The 22,634-nt window shown below is 36.4% G+C and overlaps 1 protein-coding gene across 4 annotated transcripts in view; it reads right to left on the minus strand.

Annotated features, from left to right (window-relative positions):
• Window positions 1-2,425: 2,425 nt before the first annotated feature.
• MTMR2 (myotubularin related protein 2) overlaps window positions 2,426-22,634 on the minus strand; it is a 94,999-nt gene continuing 74,790 nt past the window's right edge. For 2 of the 4 annotated variants that reach the window (XM_033121243.1, XM_033121245.1), the window contains 6 exons: window positions 17,442-17,627; window positions 14,570-14,776; window positions 10,197-10,289; window positions 6,655-6,768; window positions 4,683-4,859; window positions 3,076-3,775 (listed from right to left, as the gene is read on the minus strand). In XM_033121243.1, the coding sequence (XP_032977134.1) occupies window positions 3,614-3,775; window positions 4,683-4,859; window positions 6,655-6,768; window positions 10,197-10,289; window positions 14,570-14,776; window positions 17,442-17,627 (939 nt within the window). In that variant the 3' untranslated portion in view covers window positions 3,076-3,613. Of the gene's footprint in view, window positions 3,776-4,682; window positions 4,860-6,654; window positions 6,769-10,196; window positions 10,290-14,569; window positions 14,777-17,441; window positions 17,628-22,634 lie in introns of all 4 variants that reach the window. The other 2 variants (XM_033121242.1, XM_033121241.1) reach the window with 2 other exon arrangements.

Consider the following 22,634-nt stretch of genomic DNA (forward strand, 5'->3'; position numbering starts at 1 on the left):
GTGAATTTGTTAGCAAATAGTAGTGTAGTTATGTTTAATGCTCTTTACCTTTATGCCATAATTGTTTAGCATACTATTCTAAAATAGTTATAATTTTCACATTCTGTCAGCTTAGTAAGAGTTTTGTGTACTTCTGTCTTTGCATTTCAGCTTGAAGACCTTTCAGCATTTCTTATAAGTCACGTTTAATGGTGGTGAACGCTCGCACTCTTTGGGAAGACCTTTTTTTCTCCTCCATATCTGAAGGATAATTTTGCCAGAGAATATTCTTGACGCTAGCAATTTATATCTTTTAATACTTTGAATATGTCATTCCACTCTCCGAGTCTGTAGTTTCTGCTGAGAAATCTGCTGATAGCCTAATGGAAGTCCCTTTGTAGGTTACTGTCTTTTATTCCTTGCTGCCTTTAAAATTCTTTATCATTGACTTTTGACAATTTCATTATGTCTTGGGAAAGGTCTTTATGCATTGAGATAATCAACTGTTCCATTAGCTTCTTGGACTTTATGTCCAGTTCCTTCCCCAGGTTTGGGGAGTCCTCAGTTATTCTTTACTACTCTGCTGCTTTATTTCTTTCTGGTATACCCATAATCTTATATTGGCTTTTTTAATGGAGTCTGATGATTCTTGTAGGGTTTCACTTTTTAAAATTTTCAGTTCTGTGTCCTTTTTCACCCTAATAATTTCTAAATTCTTATTCTCCAGCTCCCTTATTCTGTTCTGTTCTATTTGCAATGCTTTCTAATGCATTCATCTCATTTATTGAGCTCATCACCTCCAGGTTTTTGTTTGGTTTTCTTTAGAATTTCAGTCTTTTTGTAAAGTACTCCTGTTCTTTAATTTCATTACTGAGTTCGTTGAATTGTCTGAGTTTTCTTGTAACTTGCTGAATTTCATCGTAAGAGCTATTTTGAATTCTTTATCAGTTGGACCACAATATTCTCTTTGGGTGTAGTTGCTGGAGAATTCTTTTCTTTGTGATACCATATTGCCATGATTTTTAACGTGCTTCTGCTGCCACCTTTGAGGTAGTGAACACCTTTTCTATTTAGGGAAGGCTTTTTTTACTTTGATTCTAAATTTCAACACATTGGCAATTAAAAGTATTTTGTTTTCCAGAAGGTGGAGCTATCGCATAAGTTTTTGGTGTCTCTTACTGGAGCTGACTCGCTGCTGAAGTTGGGAATGGGTGCATTAAAAAGTGGCTTTAGGACGTGGCCAGTTAGCTCAGTTGGTTAGAGCTTAGTGTTAATAACACCAAGTTTGCTGGCTGGATCCCCACATGGGCCATTGTGAGCTGTGCCCTCCTTAAAAAAAAAAAAAAAAAGCGTCTTTAATAAAAAGGCTGGCAGGAGAGTGGGAGGGGGTGTGTGCTCACAGCCCAGTAGGGGGCTCCTCCAGTGGCCAAGTCCTAGAGGCCCAGCGGCAGACTTTTTGCTGGAATCCTGGGGCAGACAGGAGGAAACATGTTCCTTCAGTTCTCTGTCTGCCTTCTCTTGCCTGTCCTTTCCCTCCCTCTAGTCACAGAGGTCTCGGAAATCTGTTGCTGTAGAGCAGTGGGACCCTCCAGCTACAGTGCACGCAGCTCGGTGGACTTGAACCCCTCTCACTTTGCATTTCCTCTGCCAGCAAGTTTGCTAGTTTGCTACATCGTCGCCACCACTGCAACTTGCTTGTCTCTGTAGCAGCCTCCTGGGTCAAATTCACCCACTTTTGGATGCACTGATGATCTTTTGGGGGTCATGGTGCGCAATGCAGAGGCACTTTTGTTTGGTTATGGATGTCCAATTAGTTAAGTCAGGGCTGAGAGAAAAGGAATAACTCATGGCGCCCAGATGCTGACATCGCCACCAATGAATTATCTTAAATGTCTCCACTTTGGGGACTTCTGCAGAGGTGAAAAGAAGCTACTGGAAAGTTTTAAAAAGAGATGTGATAGATTTGTGCTTAGATTGCTCTGGCTTTTGAATGGAATTTAAAATAGATGTGAAGGCGTTCAGAATGGAAATTTTAAATTATTTATCTTCTCAGTCACCTACATTCTTTTGAGTGGCATCAGACCAAGATGATAAAGGCTAAATAAGAAAAATGGTAGAATGGACAGCAGAAAATGGATTTATAAAATATTGGCTTTAATATTGGTAGACTGGCTACTTAAATACCGTTCTAAATTCTTAACAACAAATTTCACACAATTACCAAATCATTTTGGTACCAAGAGAAGCAGGACTAAGGTTCAGACTTTAAGTAAATTAATGAAAAAATACTGTATTTTTGAGTATTGTTGGATTTGTGTATTCGAGGGAAAATAAGGTCAAGCTGAACATTTCATGTTGGAGTAGATGCTAGCAGACACCTATTTCCTTAATAAAATTCCAAGTAACATTTCTGCAAAAGAAACTTAAAGCAAATAGGATAAGGACAAAGTTTCAAAGTCAGTGGAAATTTTAATTAAAGGCCCAAGGGGCAAGAAACTCCTTTGTTACAGTACATAACATATGGCTCTTGTGTACAATAAAACAGACACCGGGGACTGTGTTTATACCAGCACTGAATTCTTACTGCAGCAGGCAAACGGTGAGGCAGCGTTTCCTTTACTGGCAACGAGAGTGGAATACGTTTTTACATGCAGTAAGTTCTTTGGTAAATTATTCAGTGGAATTAACAGAATTTGCAAAGGAGAGCAGTAGTAAAATATTTCATGTAAAATCGGAGCATAGTGCTTACCATAAGCAGTTTACACAGACTTCAGAAAAAAAGGCAGTCCTAGTAAACTGTTTAAAATATTGCCTCAAAACTTACCAATTAACTTGTGTTCAGACACACCAACAAATCTAAAGTAAGGTAGATGAGTTTTTAAAATGTTTCATGTTTCTAGTAATTGGGAAAATGGAAATTAATCTGAAGGAGGTGGAAGTCTCTGAAATCCTGGGCAGCTACTCCTTTCTCCTCTATCCTCCCCACAAGCACATCTATCAGGTGTGATTTTGTACAGGTATCTAATAATACATCTTAAATACGTACATAAATAACAGCAGTAAATTTCAACTACTACATCATAATATACTCAAGACTTTGCCTTACCATATATGAAGAATGTAGGTGTTGTAATAAAAGTAAATCAAAAAAAAGAAACACCCATGATGGGAAAAGGAGTATCAAATGATTCTTCATCTGTCATGACACTGAGGCCACATACGTATAATGCCACAGAATTCAGTGTTGGTTTGACAACTGACGCACCCTCTGCAATGAGCTCTCTTCCATCAAGAGGTACATTTTTGAAGTGGTTTGTATTTTGATTTTACCAGACACCAAAATTTCTGAGACAGCATTTTGCTTTTGAAACTAGAAACTTACTCCCACTATGGATCCAGGATTGCAGCATTTTAATATTCTTTGGGTGACATGTTATAGTCATGTAATTACATATGGGGTTATTTCACTTAAGCCACCTGTACTGCTAGAGTTCTGCACTCATCCTAGAGAGACTTAAAATAAATAAGCAACTGAATATCTCTCACAGATGGGTTGTAAAATCAGAAGACTTTCTGTTAAGCTGCCATTGTAATCAAGAGTTCATGGCGACGATGGCCCCATCTAACAGTCCTTTCATACAACAGTTTGGACAGGAGTGACACACTGTGCAGGAGAACTGGCTCTCTCTGAGGATGAGGTTGACCGGTTGGAAATCTCTCTCTGTAGTTCCTCTACTTTTTTCTGAAGCTCTGCTCGTTTAGCAAGAAGTTCTTTGTATCTGCTGTGAATGGGCTCCTACAACAGCAAAACACCATAAAATTATTCCAATAGGCAATCCTAAATAAACCCAAAGTCAAATCATTCTGGTATACTCCGTGTTTCCCTGAAAAAAAGACCGGGTCTATATATATATATAATTTCTGCTCCAAAAGATGGCATTAGGGCTTACGTTCAGGGGATGTCATACTGAAAAATCATGCTATGGCTCATTTTCTGGTTAGGTCTTGTTTTCAGGGAAACACAGTAGTTCTTTACCTAAATGTCGCCAAGTGTGTTTTTTATTCAGCCATGGGGCCAAACCCACCTTTGTAGCACATCAGTGAAAATTAATTTCAAGGACTCTAGTGACACCACTGGTCTTTCACTGGCTTTCCTCGTGCCCCCAAGTATTTCCACAGGACATCCTGCAACTGGTACTTTTCCAAATACAACAAATATTTAAGTAACAAGACAATGTAAAGGCCAAGATTTCCTATCATTTAGTTGTAGATTTTCAGTCAGTTAAACAGTTCTAAGTAGTAAATATTCCTTATTTCAAAATGTACTAGAATTTTGTTAGGTTTTAAACTTTCCTAAAGCTATTTTGTCCAACCTATTAACATGAGACCTCTAGAAGTTACCCAGTCCAACACCCTCATTTTACAAAGGAGGGAAGAAAAGACAAAACAAGTGATTGTGCAAAGCCATCCAAGCAAAGTCAGCATAAGAACCAAGTATACTGATTATCGCCAGGTTCCCCCCGCCCTCCCACACCCTTGCCCCATGTGTTATACTTTTTCTACTACACAATTATAACTATTAACAGGAAAAATAAAAAATAATTAAATACGCAGATAATTTTTCTAGTTGCTTTAAAGGGGGCAAAGATATTTTATACAGTGGCATGGATGAAAACTCCCACCATGTATTGTCCAGCATATACCTGTGGTTTCATCCGTGGATTCCACCTTATGTAATATCCCACCCAGAGCTCTAGGTGGCGCATGCTGGCTACTGGATAAAGGACGTGATTGCAGTAGCTCCCATAGAGAGGATTAGTGAATTCTTCCAGCTGGCTATTGATGTAAGACCACAGTGACACAGTCCTTTTAGGAAGATTCTGTAAGAAGGAAAAATAGGTTGAGTCTCCATCACATAAGCTATTTATACTTTAGAAGAAAGTTGTAAAGAGATATATTGTGATCACTAAAGTCTCTTTAGAGAGAGACAACTGACACTTCAGTGAAGCCCCACTTACATTAAAATCAGAGGATACTGGAAAACAGTACAGTTCCTCAAAAAGTTAAGCCTAGTGTTACCATACCAGCAATTCCACTCTTAGGTGTATACCCAAGAGAACTGAAAACATGCCCACAAAAATCTATACACAGATGTTCAAAGCAGATGTTCAATTGCCAAAAAGTACAAACAACCCAACAGTCCACTAACTGACTGACAGGGACGTAAAATAAGTTATCTAGACAATGGGAATATTCACCCATAAAAAGGAATGCAGTATTAATTCATGTCACAAATTGAACCTTGAAAGCATTATGCCAAGGGAAAGAAGCGGACACTAAGGCCACATCTTGAATGAGTGCATTTATATGAAACGTCCAAAAGAGGCAAATCCGTAGAGACAGAACAGTGTTTGCCAGGGGCTGGCAGGAGAGAATGGGGAGTAACTACTAACAGATACAGGATTTCTTTTCGATTTTCTGAAAATAGTGGTGATGGTTGTACAACTTGTAGATATATCAAAAATCACTAAATTGCATACTTTAAAAGAGTCAGCTTTAAGGAATGCAAATTACACATTGGTTAAAAAAAACTGTTTAAATCAAGATATAGTAAATCCCATTCCAGGCACTCAAAAAAATGAAAGTATCTTTGGAACTTAGCTACTCTTAATTATCTAATTTTCAGTTATTCTTGAGTGCCTACTATGCGTGGAAATAATGTGTGCTAGACACTGAGGATATAACGGTGAATGAAGAAATTTACTATCTGCCTTCAAGGAACTTCCAGTCTAGGAAGCACTTACTGCATGGCAGTTATTGTAGTGTTTGTATGGTTTACCAAATCCTCACAACAGTAAGTGCTATTATCCCTGTTTTACAGAAGCAGAAATTAACTTGCCCAGGGTCACACAGTAAGTGACAGATCAGATCAAAGTTTGAACCCAGGCAGCCTGGCTCCACATCAAGCACTGCCACTATGCTCTATAGGAAAGCATGGATAAACTATTGTGTAGCCACATTTTTCAGAATGAAAGCGGATGCAGAGGGAGACACCAATCAAGGTGATTAATAACTTCACACATAAGAAAGCATTTTGAGGATAACAGAAGTAAAATTTGAATGAATGCAATCCTTACACGGTTTCTTGTAAATACCAACCGCTTAATAGTGATATCTCTCCAAGTTGGGGTAACAAACTTTAACTTTCTACATAGTATTTTTTCAGTGTTTGAATGTTTTATAGTATTTTACAATTAAAAAAATGGGTCATGTAGGCAGAATATATTTTGGGATTTAAGCTGTCAATTCACTCAGATGCGTATTTTTTACTAGTTACATTTTTCTGCACCTGCTTTGAAGGCTTTCCATCCTGCAAGGCGTAACAGGTCCCCTTGCCCCTCAGACACACTTAAGTTCCCTTCAGCAGATACTACTTCCCACCCATAAGCTCACCTGACAGCTAGCTGGCATCTTCAGCCTTGTGCCAGAGGTAGTTTAAAATAAATCAGGTTCAGACATGGAAGGAAGCAATCATATTACAGCGTATCAAATAAAATATGGCCAAATAAATTATGCAAAAGAACAACTGTTGAAATCCATCACAAAATGCACTCTAGTAGGGAAAGTACGTATTGGGAGTAGACTGGGCGGAGGGGCAGGGGGGGCATATTTTACCTCTTTTCCTCTCTGCTGTTCACTGTTACAGAGGAATGTTCCGAATAAACAGCTGTATAGGTGGTCCAAAATGGTAACGAGAAAATATTCATTGAATTCAAATGCTGTAGGAAACTGCAAATCGAACAGCACAAATTCAAAATTACAAGACTTTTCAACCACACTCATCCCTGTATATAGGCGGGTCCTTTATAACACTTCTTAAAATTAGGCTAAACAATATTCAAAACTACGTATTTCTAAGCCATTATGGCATCATCCGCTTGGTTTCTGTTGAAAAATCACTTTACCACTTTTCTGAGACAATTTCTTCCAAAACCTCCCTTTCTTACGAGCAAGACTTGGAATGGTCGGACCTGATGTTTCTGTCTCCCTGTCTCTGCTAGCCCTGAACTTGCAGGCTGATGGGTTTTTTGACCTGGGCAATTTTGGCAACTCTAGCCCTTCTTGGCAAAAATGAACATAAGCAACATAGTGAGACTTTTCTTTAAATTTTTTTTTTAAACACTGTTTTTAGGAATTATATACACACAAAAACCCAGCATCAATGTCTCCAGAAAATACCATCAGTGCACAAAAATAAATACCCCGGGCAGACGTGCATATCATTTAAAAGCCCACTTGCTTATCTCTTCAAGGAACATCAGTTAATCTAGAGTATCTTGCAATCAGTACTTGGGCAGCCTCTTTCTAACAAAAAATAAAATCCACCTTCTCCTTAACCAAGAGGATGCCTTCAGGGTGTCTTCATGTTACACAAACAATCAATGCAATTTGTGGGGAACTTTTCAAGGACGAATTACAGATCCCAGGAAGGCAAAGGATTAAACATCCTGTCAATGTAATATTTTAAAATTCCAAAGCTTCTATGTAAGGTTGTACCAATTATACAGCTGTAAAAAGGAATTCCATGAATATCTGGATTGCAGATTTGGGAAAGAAATATTGCTTCCAATGATCCCTACCCAATAGTGAAGGAAAACAGCATGACCTGCAAAAGGGATGGGGCTGAAAACAACTTTACCTTGACATTTCCTAAAATTTAGGAAGCCCTAAGCAAAGTAATGCGGCAAATTTCTCAAACAATGAAGGGTAACTACCATGCCTTGAATAATTTGTGGCTGTGAAGCTGCATGAAGCAGGTGATTGAGCACCTGCCAATAAAACGCCAATCAACTGTAAGAAACTCTGTTAAATCCCATGTATTACTTTACAGAGTCAGTCCCATCTTCTATGTTGTCATGTACCCTGAACAGCCTTATTTATTAGCCAGAATGAATGCACTGACTCCTTACACAGCAACCCAAAGGACCTGAGCCTGTGATTAGTTTTTCATCTTCTTGGCAAAACAGCTCAGTTATAAGAAGAGAGTTTAATCAGCGGGCATGTCCCCACAACAAAACTATAATAGCAGAGCATTAACCGCCGGAATTGCTTTTAAAATCTTAGGCACTGGAGGAATATTCTGTTCTCCTCACATGTTTAAACTCTGAAAGACCCTTCGTCGACTGATCCAGATCCCAGGAGTGAGAGGATGGGGATGAGGGCGAAGGTAGGAGGAGAGGGGAGTCTAGCAAATAGCAACATAATTGGTCCCATTTTGACAAATGTGCTATTTAAGTCTCTGCACAAACATTCAATTATTTATAAAACTGATGATTGCCAATAAACACTGTGACTAATCTATGTTCAGGAAGAAAATATACAGAAAAACATAACTAGATGTCTAAAAGACATCACTGTAATATATTTAAAGTTCTATCTGAGAAACACAAGATTAAACTGATTTTCTATTATTCAGTAACTTAAGCTCATAACTGGAGTTAAACTGCTTTTAGATATATAGCATATAAAAAGTTAACACAATTACTAAGGGAGAAGTGTATTTGTCATATACTCTGCTATGTAAACAACTGGTAAATGTGATTCGCTTCCTAACAAACATACCAGAACTAATACAGTCACACATGTTGCCCCTTCCAGGTGTTCCCGATGGAAAGCATTGCACGTAGCCATCCGTGGGGTCATGGTTTCAAACTACTTTCTAGGTCTTTGCTGTGGCATACTGGATTTCTGCCAACAGTGAAATGTTATTTAAAAATCGAATATGGTAATGGTCAAAAGTGTGTCCTATTGGTTTGGGTCAAATACCCAAAAAAGGCCTTGGTAAGGACTGGCATAGCTGATACACTGCCTCAAAGACAATTCCAAAGGAAAAATTGAACCCTACTACAAGTAGTAACAAACATGATGAAAATGAGAATATAACGTCTCCCCTCTCACGACACACCAAGGGCCTAATGGCCAGCATAAAACTGAACTGTATACATATTTGAAGTATGCGTGTGAAAACACCAGCCACCTCATCCTGCAGCCATATCTTCTACAATACTTCATTTAACCCAGCAGGTTTCAAATTAATCCACCCAAACTGAATACTTATGGGGGAAAAACAAATTATTCATTGTACAGTATAATTGAGGTATTTCACCTGAGGATCACCATTTGTTTTCTGTTAATGAATTAAATAGTATTTTCTTGAAGCTAAAATGTGATCCCAAAGTGAAGCAGAGCCAGCAATTGCCCTACCTCATGTTCTTGTGGCAGTCTGTGTAAAAACAAACCAAGCTCTTAGTCATTTGAGGTCTCATAAACCCTTGGATAAATAATTAACTGACATACCAATGAGTTGTATCCAACTTTTGAGTTTTAAGATGATTTTTCTTGAGTTAAGTATTTTTAAGATGCCAATCCCTTGCCTAATTAATGAAGTGATCCATAATAAGCCAGGTGTTTTTCATTCTCTGGTATCTTTCCAAAAGACTAAATCCATTTACACCAGGGGTGTCAAAACTGCGGCCCACGGGCCAACTGCGGTCTGCAATCCACTGTTAATTGGCCTGCAGCAAATTCCAAAAATATATTTAGTTTACTTAAATAAACCAGGTGAGGCAATACGTACTTCACCTCGAGTAAGTGGCCCAGCTGTTTTTACCGCACATGGCCCTTGGTAAAAAACGTTGAAAAAAATTTGGACACCCCTGATTTACACTAATATTTTATACCAGTTTGTTAGAAAGTTGGTAAGAAGTAAAAAAATAACGGAACCTATCATATACCTACCTTGCCATAATTTCATCTAAACCCATTTTTCCATTAAAATTATTTAAATTGGGATTTTATTTTGCTTGAGTAACCTAGCCTATTTCTTCATTTCTTTACCTCTTTAGCAATATATAGATGAGCTTCTGGGTAAATATACAGCCATTATTTAAATACCTGGCCACAACAAAGGAGGAAACCTTTCGAGGTATTATCAGGGCCACTTGTTGAAATCTTACGGAATCAAATTGTAAAGTGTTTCACATTACCTCCAAATAATATTTCTTAATTTAATTCATAAGGTGATAATTAGGCAATAGTTCTATTACTTAGAAACCTTATAAGAATTTCCATTTTATATGAAATGTAGAATAATCAGTGACCCAACTCTGGCAGAACAGCTTAAAGGAGATTGAAGAATAGATCCACACATAAGTTACCTGTCTTGTCATTTGCCAGACACAGTCGACAAACTGAAGAAAAACAGGTGATCTGTCTGCATCTGCATGGTTCTTATCTCCATGGCCAAGTCTCTGAAGCAAAGAGAGTTAAATAATAGATGAACTTTGTCAGAGTTTTCATTTTTTAATGGAAATAATTTTATCTTCCAATAAAAGTAATAGTTGCTCAAAATGTTTAAAACTTCAGAAAATTTTTTTAAAACAGCAAAGAAAATAGCAATCACCCATAACCCTACCTATGAATTTTCTAATAACATTTTGATGCACAAACCACCAAGATTACTTTTTAACGTGAGGTGCTTGTAATAGGAACTACAACTTTGTTTAATAAATGACACCCAGATCCTAGAAGGTTGATAACGGAAGAGAGGAGCGGTGAAGCGTCGAGAGCCCCGATCTGTCTCCTGGAGAACGCACTTTCCCCTGAATATTAAGTTACTTGTGCCTCAGGAAGTATCTTTCTCCTTGAACACCTCGGCCAGTGCCTGAAGGGGACCCCCGCTGTATCTTAGCTCCAATCTGTCCTTATCAAGAACAATCATATTAGCACAAACCTTTGTAGACCTTTTTTTAAAAAAAGCTTCACTTCGGCCCTCCAAGCATGCACTCAACCACTTTCTTAGTTTTGTTCTCCTCTGAGGACCTTCACCCCAGATGACCGAACAGACCCCTACTCCATGTATCCTGAAGCAGTGATTCTAAAAAAGTGTGGTCCATACACTAGGCAGGGAGCTCCGAGGTCAAAACTATTTTCCTAATAATATAATATTTTGCCTTTTTCAATGCATTGTTGTTTGCACTAATGGTGCAAAAGTGATGAAGGATAAAATTTTTGGTACCTTGGGAGGAACCAAGCTCAAGGCATTGGACTCAAACTGCATTAGTATTTATATTCTGTCTGGCCACATACTCGCAGTTAAGTAAAAGAAAGGGGAAAAAAGCCAATCTCTTTCAAGCCAATTTCCTTGAGGAAGCAATTAAAATGACTAACTTTATTAAATCTCTCCCCTTGAGTAAATTTTTTAATATTCTGTATAACAAAATGGGAAACACACAACACGTGCGTCTGTAAACTTAAGTAGGATGGTAGGAAAAGTCACTTTCGTGGAACATCATTTTGTCTTAAAAGAATAATTGATATGTAAACTATGATTATTAAGACTGAATATCTTGCAGGCAATTTTTTTGAAAATGAACACAGTGATTGTGTCACTTCAAGGAAAACAATGGATAGTATTTGTTGCCAATGATAAAGTTCAAGCTTTGGAGTAAAAATTAGATTTTTGGAAAACTTATCTTCCATATAAGCTTGATAATATTTAAAGACTTTTTTGATAAAAATCAGTGGTGATATTAACAAATGTGGTTTTAAGATATTATATAATGAAATGCATTAATGTTGGAAGAGGTGTATAACTCAGTAAAAGCCAGTATTTTCCAAATAACCAACACATGATGTTACAAAATCATGTATAGATAAGAGATCTATTCAAAGTGCAAGAGAAACCAATGTAATTTAATGGAACAAACAAAAAACTCACTGATTTAGTTTTGAATTCCACATTACATTTAACCTCTAAGCAACTACCATTTGTCAAGTTTTGGCATAATATCAAAGTTCCCTGAAAACGCTATTAAAATATTCTTTGCTTTTCAACTATATATCTGTATGTGGTCAAATTTTCCTCATATACTTCAACCAACAGTACATACTGCAACAGATTGAATGCAGAAGTGATATGAAATTCAGCTATCTTCTATTAAGCTGGCAAAAAAGAACTTTGTCCCCAAAATGTAAAACAATGCCAGTCTTCTCATGAAACCTTTTGTTTTGTTTTGGAAAATATGGTTGTTTTTCTTAAAAATGTTACTTATGTTTATAATAGTCCTATGGTCTGAATGTTTGTGTCCCCTCAAAATTCCTATGTTGAACTCCTAACGTGATGGCATGAGAAAGATGAGTCTATGGGAGCTACCAACGTCATGGGGGTTCCACCCATGAATGGGGTTAGTGCGCTTATCAAAAGAATAACCCCGCAGAGCTCCCTGGCCCCCTTCCACTGAGGAGGACACAGTGAGAAGTTAACAGTCAACCCAGAAGAGCCTTCGCCAGAACCTGCCTATGCTAGCTCCCTGATCAGGACTTCCAACCTTCAAAACTGTAAGAAATAAATTCCTGTTGTTTATAAGCCACCCAGTCTGTGGTAGTATTATAGCAGCCCAAACAGACTAAGACATAGATTTGTTATTTTTTAATAAATAAATATTTAAAAATTTTTAAGTTTAATTTCTAATATAGTAAATATTAACAGATATACACCACATAAACAAAGTTCTTTGGGGTCATCAATAATTGTCAAGAATGTAAAGAGGTCTTGAAATCAAAAAGTTTGAGAATCGTTACCCAATATTAACCATGTGAGCATACCTTCTTTACCAGATGTCCTTTAATTGTCAAATTCTGCTTTCATATAACAACTAGGGGTTTCAAAAATGGAGTAGATAACCAGAATTAGCAATTTAGGAATCCATAGCAACTTTAAAACAGCCTGAAATGTTTATGATTTTGGTCACATTCATATGAACACGTGCAGCTTTGGCTGACTAAAACTTTCTTCTTTGAAGTAAGTTTTTTTGGGTTTTTGTAATGTCTTTTCATGATAAATGCATTTTATAGTGAATTGAAAAATGTGAGTCATCTGACTAGATATTCCAGATGCCCAATTTTATTTAACAGTTCAAGTTCAAAAGAGCAGACTACCTTTAAATGTCGGTTTCTTTCAAGTTATTTATAAATACTACTCACATACCCTGGTAACTATTGGATACTAAAGGTTAAACTAGAGGCAGCATCTGGGCAAACATCTTTCAGAAAGCCTTTTGGCTAATCTAGGAAAATGCTGCCACGAACCATGCTCTCGGCAGCTTCAAAGCCTCGTGCACTCTAACTCCCTGCTCCAGCATTCTCTAAACCTGTCCCTCTCTCAACTCTATTCTTCCCACCCAATCCCATCTAGACATTTGCTCACCCTGCCCCGCCTTCCTGGGAAAATATTCCCCCTCTTCATTCTAACTCTATGATTACAACTAACACAGATGGGCAATACATGAAAACCAAGTTTTCTGATTCCAATGTAGTTTAGCAGAAACACAGCTAAAAGCTACTTGAATGTTTCTTTAATTAAAGGCTACACGAATCCAAAGTATGATGTAACAAAAAAGCAAATGTGAAAGAGTGGTTTTCTTTAAAAGGGACATAACAACCCCATTCCTCTATTTTAAGAATTATGACTAGATTTGTGTACCCACTCAGACAAGCCATGACCAAAGTCCAGAGGACAACTGGGATGCTCTGGGAGATTCGGGTGAGAAAAGACTGAAGAAAATGGATGATTAGCCAGAAAAACTGAAGATTATGAATGACCTGGGCCAACCGCTGCTTTCAAGTATTTGAAGGGCTATCTTATACGGATAACATTTGTTCTTCCTGTCTCCAAAGGGGAAATAGGAAAATGGGAAGCAAATTTTAGTTTACTATAAGGAAGAAGTTTCTAGTAGGTAGACTTTCTGAAGTGAGATAGCTCAGGAATAAATTTGCTGTTTATTGCTGGAGGTGTTAATGAAGAAATTAAATCATCATTCTGGGGACACCATAGAAGACATTCAGCAATGAATGCCTGGACTCTGATGTCCTTCAAACCAACATCAACATACATTCTGAAACACACAGAGGGCACAACAACTTGTCATTTCCATAAAATTAACTGTAACACTTTCCACATATATGGTCATTACAGTGTTAGTACTAAAGGATAACAGAAAAGTTTTATTCCCAACTCTCGGTTAAATTTTAATTTTTTCTGTTATTTCTGCTGGCCCCAGTCTGGTTTTTTTGTTGTTTGTTTGTTTTTTAAAGATCTTGATCCTGTATGAGAAATGCTACTTTGTAGGGCTTCTTTAAATTGAGAATAATAATTAAGCCATTCTCGTCTTTTTTTAAGTCTACAGGGAAAGCTAGCAGCCTTGTAATTCCAGAATCAGTCATGCTAATCTCAACTGTCACTTGTGGGTGGAGAAACCCGTGGAAATCATGGAATGGTATCTGATGTTTCCTGGTAGAAATCTCAGAAGAGACAGGGTTAGATGCCTGACAAATAGCCCCGGCTCCAGACTGCAGAGCCGTGAAAGGATATCCTAATGCTTTGCAAAACCAACAAAAAAGTTCTTTTGAGAAGTGTACTCGTCTAGAATAAATGATCAATTTTAGGTGAACACCTAGTAAATACAAGGCATTACCTTCACACGCCTCACGTGAGATGCATGGGCTACATCAAATCAAGGTCTTTACTCACAAGCTGAAATCGATGTCCGAAGCTCAGCCATTCTTTTTCCACCAGGACTTCAAATCCTTGGATGGTCCGGTAGTACCCATCCAGCATGAGCATGGCGAGGGAAGTGAGCTGAGCGGTGCGGTCCCAGCCGTCACTGCAATGCACCACCACAGATGTCTTTCCCGACTCCACTCTGTCAGCAATCCTGAGAGCCCCTGCGAGAATAAGCTACAAACCAGATTTTGTTTTAATGAAAGTTTTAAAAAATGAAATGCTTCCTTCTTCAAAATCTACTCATAGGGTTTATTAGGGATGACCGTCTCAATAACATGTAGAGAAAAAACATCGGTCCCTTCCTAAAAATAATTTTTTAAATGGTAGAAAGGATGTAAGTTTTGCTTCTAAAACTAGAAAAACCTCATACATGCAAACTCTTATTAAGCTGCACCATGAAATATCTCAATGAAAAGTGCCTTTGGGTTCTAAACAAATGAACAATATGAGTAAGATATAAAAAGGATTAAGTTCTAAAATGATCTGATTCTAAGAATCTGTATTCCAACATCATCCATTTAAATAAAAATAATGTCCCAACTGAAGTCTTATCTGTTATTTTAAAAATGCCTGCTTAACCCAATTAGAATATGTATGAAAACAATAAAATTGATCTCCTTTAAAATATTCTATAGCCTCTGCAGCATTTATTCTATTATTTTTATATACATCACATAGCATTCAGAAAGCACAGCATAAAACGTGGAGTGAGCTACTTTTCTGTATCAATATGAATGAAAAATTCTCATCAGATCAATATACTACCATGCCAATTTAACTGGTATCTAAGATAATTTCAGGGTTTTTTGAAATATGCAGACTTTTTGCAAAAATAATTTACCTTTTCTGAAGTTGATGTTGAGTTAAAACTAGACAGAATTAGATGTAACCAAAAAAGAAAATAAAACTATGATATCCTTTAAAATGGACAATATAGCCCTCTTCTCTGCAGTGACCAGATCACACTTAAAGAACAGTATGATTCCACAAACATAGATCAGAATGAAGGAATATAGATTTACTGGCTAGATTAGAGAATCTCATGACTAACTTTTGCTCATAATTTACTACAAGCATATTCTGGAAATGCAGTGCTCTGAAACAATCTCTATCTTGATTATGCCTCAGAGTCCTCTGTGAGCATTTTTTTTTCCTAAAGTGCCTGGATCCAATTCTCCACTAATCCTAACTCACTATTTTAAATAACTTCCACCCTAGTTCAAACACATATCCAGATTTACAAATCACTGACCCAAAGGATTAGAACAGTTGGAAAGCTAAGACTGACTAGAAAGAGTTATCTGAAGTGCTCATTTTAATTCGTTCATTTATAAAATACACATTGGTGGAGTCCCTCACTATGTGGCAGGCACTGCTCTAGGTGATGGAGACAGAGCAGTGAACAGAACAAAGTGGTAGCTTAATGAAGTTTACATTCTGGCTCGCAAAGCCAGCCAGGTACAGATAAATAAGGACACCCGTACCATGTCAGAGGGCAGTAAGGGAACAAGCACCACAAGGTGTAGGGGGTGCTGGGAGAACTGTTACCTTGTATGCAGTGGTTGGGGAAGGCCCCTCTGAGAAAGTCCCATTTGAGCAGAGATCGGAAGAAAGTCAGTGGGTACTGACTTTGCAGTCTGAGGACTAGAGCAGAAGGCAGTCCAGACACAACCATATCTCCTGTACCTTTAAGTAAACTTGTTTTTGTTACCGCCAGCTTTTTGGAGCGAATGCTGTACCTGCTAGTGAAATGACCTGGAATTTACAGAAGTGAATGCTACAATTTATGTTCACTCCAAATCAAATTTTATGGTTGTCCTATTTACACATCATGTAATAAAAAGGCCACATGAACATGCTCTCTGAGGACTGTTTACACTTCACTACGTTTAAATTTGTAAGCTTCTAGAAAAGAAACAATAATAAAAACAGTATATAATTCTCATTAGGTCAATTTGGTCTTCTCTTGAATTTTAGAGATTTTAATGTGAGTACAAGTCTGCTTCTTTTAACATGAAAAATCTCATTTCCCTTTATTTCGTAATAATATATATTAGGTTATAGAAGTCTATATTTTGGTAAGCTATGTTACTGAAATTCAGACCAGGTCTGAAAATATGTGTAACTATATTAACTGAAATAACATTTGGTGCTTCAAACATGTTAGGAAAAAAAAAAAAAAAAAAAAAGTTAGGCAAATTAGTGTTCACATGGTAGTCTCCAAATCATTTAGCATTCAAATAGTATCTTTCACTCAACTTTTCCCTGACTAGAATGGTTTTTACTTCACCAGTCATGCAACAAATATTTATTGGGTGTCTATTATTCACACAGATAGTGCTGCCCTAACTCCTGAGGGGACAAAAAAGAAATATGATTTATAATTTATGCAGTCCTCATTTCCATGAATTAGCAATATACGTTGGTTGACACACAAAAGTAATCAAATGAGATGCAAGGTAGTACATAATTAAATGGAAAAAGTGAAAACTTCAGAGAAAAATGGAAATGGATGCAATCTGGTAAGAATTCATGGAATGAATGAAATATGAACTGGGACCTATAGGATGGATAGAATTCAGACAGGATGGGAAAGAGAAGGAAAGAAAGGAGTACAACAGAACCAAATGCACAATATAGGAAACTAATTCAGTCAAGCCACAAAACTTAGAAGTAGTCCTAATTATCAAAGCAGTTATCAAACAATGTTTCCCTGTTCAGAAAACTACCTTCAGCTTGATTTCCATTGTAAGAGCCAATATAGACAAAGGGGCAGAGAAAGTTCTTGTTTGATGTTCTATACAAGTAATAGTATAAGGTAATAGCAACACATACCCACCTTAATATGTTCTAGCCAGTGAGTAGATTCCAAGTTAGACAACCAGTGGGCCTCCTCAATGTTGGGGTACACAATCTCCTTAAGTTTTCGTAATGACTCTCTCATAACATGAATATTGTGGATATCTAAAAAAACTAGTTCTGCATTTTGATAGGCATCTTCACTTTCATAACCTCCACCCTTTGCCTGAAAAAAAGCACAAATCACAGGAAATCATAAATGAATGCACATCCACTGTATGTGGACATCCATGAAAAAGTGCCATAAACTATCCAATAGCATGAAAGATGATACATATTACTGACGAACAAGATAATTCATGGGAAAATGTGGATGGCTCGGGGCAACTTAAAACCACCACTCTCTACCACATGTTTCTTTATAAAACAGGAACATATACTCTCACACCAACCTGCTTACGCAGCTGTTAAAAAAGTTAGATGTATGTAGTAACATATATTCGCATGAAGGTACTTACACATTTAAAGCACTACATTTCCCTACCCTTATTCAAGTCCTATCCAAACAACTTGTTACCGAAGGCTGAAATCACCAGACTGCTAAGACCCACGTGCATAACTACATCTGTCCAGTTTACCACTAGCCCATGCTGCTTCATCTCCCTTCCTCCTCACCTCGGTTTAATGTTAATATTTACAAAATACTTTGCAATCATAATGACTTGCTTTTAACCATACAATTATTTTTAAATAAAAAGAATATAAAAGCACAAAATACTATCATATATTACTGTCAACTATCCTCAAAGACAAATTTGCATCTAATGAACAGAATGAGAATTATTTGGTATTCAAAATAAGCTGTGGCTGGAAAGGAGAACTTAATATTTCTGGATTAATCTTTATTTTATGGTGCTTGCTTCGGCAGCACATATACTAAAATCTTTATCTTATGAATAAAATATTATTATGTCTTCTACCTACCGTCGGTATAAAATCATGCTTCTCGGAGCACTACTGGGAAAATTAGAAAAATATTGAACAGTCAACTGCAGTTATATAAAAGTAAGTGATCACATGATACACATCTTTGAAAACAACGAAACTCACCAACTTACAACCAACAACAAATTACCCAAGAACAGAAATCCAAGCTTCCTTTCTGACACTGATAATCTGAGAAATAGTTTGGATTCAAGACTGGCACAGGTACAAAATTAACAGTGTTTCAGTGGGTACCTGTTAACAAAGATTACTTCTGGAGAAACAGGACAACTACTAAGAACCATTATTAAAGAAAATGTTCATGAAATTAAAAAAAAAAAAGGAAATTATAAGTTGAAATAACACATGCATACCTGGGAATACAGACCCAGAATACACAACATAAAGACATATATTCTGGCAAAATAACGACTTCAAAGAAAAAGGAAAAAAAAATCCTTTGGACATCCAAGTAAAAAGAGTTACTTTGAAGGAAAATAAATCTAGTTTATCATCGGACTTTTAAATTTTATGCCAAAAGAAAATAAGCAACATATTTAAGATACTCAAGAAAATCAAATGTAAGCCAAGGGTTTTATGTCCAGCAAAACTGATTTTCAAATATAAAGAACATAAGTTGCTACCAGCTGCAAATACTCATGAATGTTGTTCTCATGAGCCCTTACTGAAATATTTACAAGAGAACCTTAGATCCCAAAAAAGTGCCTAAAAAGACATCCATAAACAGGGTCGAACAATTAAGTTTGCGAACTTGCTGCAATGATGTTGCTATCCTTTTCTGATACCAGAGGGATTCTTCATTATGAATTTGTACCAACTGACAAACAGTTAACCAACTTTACTGTTTGAAAGTATTAAAAAGGCTGCGTGAAAAAGTTAGACAACCTGAAATTTTCGCCAACAGTTCATGGCTCTTGCATCACAACAATGCACCAGCTCACACAGCACTGTCTGTGCAGGAGTTTTTAGCCAGTAAATAAATCACTGTATTGGAACACCCACCCTACTCACCTGATCTGGCCCCCAATGACTTCTTTCTTTACCCGAAGATGAAGGAAATATTGAAAGGAAGACATTTGGATGACATTCAGGACATCAAGGGTAATACGATGACAGCTCTGATGGCCAGTCCAGAAAAAGGCATCAGTGCATAGCTTCTCAAGGGGAGTACTTGGAAGGTGACCATAGTGATATTCAGCAATGAGGTATGTATTATAGCATTTTTTCCAGGATGAATTCGCAAACTTAATTGTCCGACCTCATAAGTATGAAACATATAGCTAGTTGTAGAAGTCAGAGGTAAAAGGGAGAGTATGTGTACAAAAGAGATATGTAAAGGGTATTATATGACTATGTGCTCTAATGATAATATAATAATTTAAATATATATAATGTAAATATATAATGTAAATATAATAAATGTATTTTTAAAATGGGGAGAATGGAGGGGGAAATGCAAAAACAATTAACTTTTCAGGAACTGTACTGGTGCTGGCAGTATTGTTATTCTGAGACTGGGGTAGCACGAGTCATTATGGAACATACTAATGTTACCATCCTGTGTCCTCAGAACCAGGATTCCTGGTGTGGAAGAAAGGAGATATACGTGTAATTTAGATCAAGTTGTTAAACACTTCAGCACTGAATTTAAATTGAAAGCACCATTATGAACCACGAGGTACTGTACCTTTAAAAATATATAAATATTTCCTAGCTCTATCCCCTGAAAAGACCTAGAAGCAGGACCAACCCAGAGGCAATTAAGTATCCTTAGCACTCAGATTATGGTTTGAAATACCATTTCCTAACACAAACCAGAACTTTTTGGAGAAATGGCTATTTCAAGTCTAGGACAGGAAATGTACAAGATTTCCTGACAAGTATATCCTGTCATACCCAACAGCAAAGATTACTGTGGTTATGTCAAAAGAACTCAGGATATAACTTGCAAAGCCTCCCCAAGAAGGAAAATTATAACTCTGAAAAAATGTTTTCTGCAGTGGATTAAAAAATGATGACTAAGTTTAAATAATGTATTCATAATGACACTTAGAAAAATTAGTCACCTTCGTGGGATGATAGAAGTAAATTCACTATTGAAAAACCTGGTAAATAAGAAGAATCAAGAATTTATTCTAGCTTGTATTAATATGAACTGAACTGCTGGTTAACCGATAGATAATAGAAAGTGTTTCTTTGCAGTGTTTCAGCTAATAGCTGAAAACAAAATCATGAGATTAGAATACCACCATTTTGCACTCCCAGTGAATTCATGTATTTAGGCACTAAGTATCAACAGCTGCTAATATCCCAAAAAGGAGAATCAGCCAGAAATTATTTGCCTCCTGATACATCCCTATAGCCTTGCTAAAATACTGAACCTGAATCTCAATAAATCTCTGAATTCATGTGAAGAAAACAGAGGACAGAAGAAAGTTGAACCACAGCATAGTTTAATCAGCAAAATCTGGACTATGGGATAACCTACAGATAAAACATACATAAAAGAAAGAGCTAGGCAAGAGGAAGACTACAGATTAAGAGAGACTGAAGAGACATATCAAACACGGTATTTAAAAAGGCAAGACCAAACTACAGCATCTAAGGATGTATGCTTCAGTAATGAAAGTATAAAGCAATGCAAGATGATTACGATAAAAGTTAGGATACTGGTTACTTTCAGTAGAAAGTGGATGTGCTTGGGGTGGGGCACACACAGAAGACTTAGTGGCTGGCAAAGTGTTCATTCTTGACATGGGTCATGGTTGCAAGTGCAGCTGTCATATTCACATGAGTTAAGCTACAAAAATGTTCTCACTATGCAGGTAAAAAATATTTGTTGCAACAAGTATATATACTCTGCAAATTTAAAAAAGGGGGGTAAATGGGGGAATTGGGCAAAGATAGTGAAAAGGTACAAACTTCCAGTTATAAGATGAATAAGTTCTGGAGATCAAATGTACAGCATGGTGAATAGAGTAAATAACACTTTATTGTATATTTGAAAGTTGCTAAGACAGTGGACCTTAAAAGTTCTCATCACAAGGAAAAAAAAAAATTGGGAACTACGTGAGGTGATGGATGTTAAAGAGACTTATTGTGGTAATCATTTCTATACATACGTATATCAAATCATTATGTTGTATACCTTAAACTTATACAATATTAAATGTCAATTATATCTCAAAAAATGGGAGAAAAGACATCAGGCTGTAAAATGAATTAAGCTTTCTGAAGACTATTCGCAATATGCAATAAAATTTTTAAAATATGCATATTTAAATTTTTGATATAGTAATTGTATATCTAGGAAACTATCTTAAGGAAATAATTGAAGATGTCAAAAAATTATTTATTTCAGTCATATTTAAAGTACTAAATATTTAAATGCCCAATATCAGAAGAATGATTAAATGAATAATGATAGAGCTATACGATGAGTACTATTTTTCAAGACTAATTCAGGAAAAGAAATAATTCTTATGATGTCAAGAGGAAAAACAATGAAACAAAATAACCAATATTTAAATGCACAGAAGAAATAGTGGAGGAAAATATATCAAAATATTAATGATTATGATTGATTCTTACTTTCTTTACTTTTTCTATGCCTTCCTAGCTTTTTATATTGTCTACTACATATTTTGTAACAAAAAAATTCCCAACAAATAAAATATTTTGGACTTTTTAAAAGAAGGGATTTCCATAATGAAATATATGCGAAAATGATTTTTAAAAGATGAAGAATATAACATTTTGCCCATTTTCTGCCTTATATTCTTCTCTCATCCTAGAAAATATCATCAATCTCATTCCTGTTAATTCATGGTATAAAATTTAGGGAGGGGAACAAGTAATTACTGGAAAAATATATGCCCGTACCTGGGCTACAGGCCTCACATCCACATTATCTCATTGCCCCGTTAAGAAGGGATATTTACAGTTTAATGGAGAAGAACTGGAACTCACAATATCCTCAAAATGTTAAACAGGATGGAAATAATCAAGTACATGCTCCACAATTTAATTAAAAGGAGGATCATCCCCAGCATTTTTAATAAAAGCAAGAAACCCAGAAATACACTAAATATCCAAAAACAGTTGGTGTTATTAGTTATTACTCTACCATTAAAATAATGTTATAGATGAATTTTTATTGGCATAGAAAGACACAGTGTCCCTTTTTTTTAAAAGTTATAATTATCCCATCTGTTTCAAATACATGTGC

Source organism: Rhinolophus ferrumequinum, chromosome 11 (assembly GCF_004115265.2).
Source record: "Rhinolophus ferrumequinum isolate MPI-CBG mRhiFer1 chromosome 11, mRhiFer1_v1.p, whole genome shotgun sequence".
Lineage (NCBI taxonomy): Eukaryota > Metazoa > Chordata > Mammalia > Chiroptera > Rhinolophidae > Rhinolophus > Rhinolophus ferrumequinum.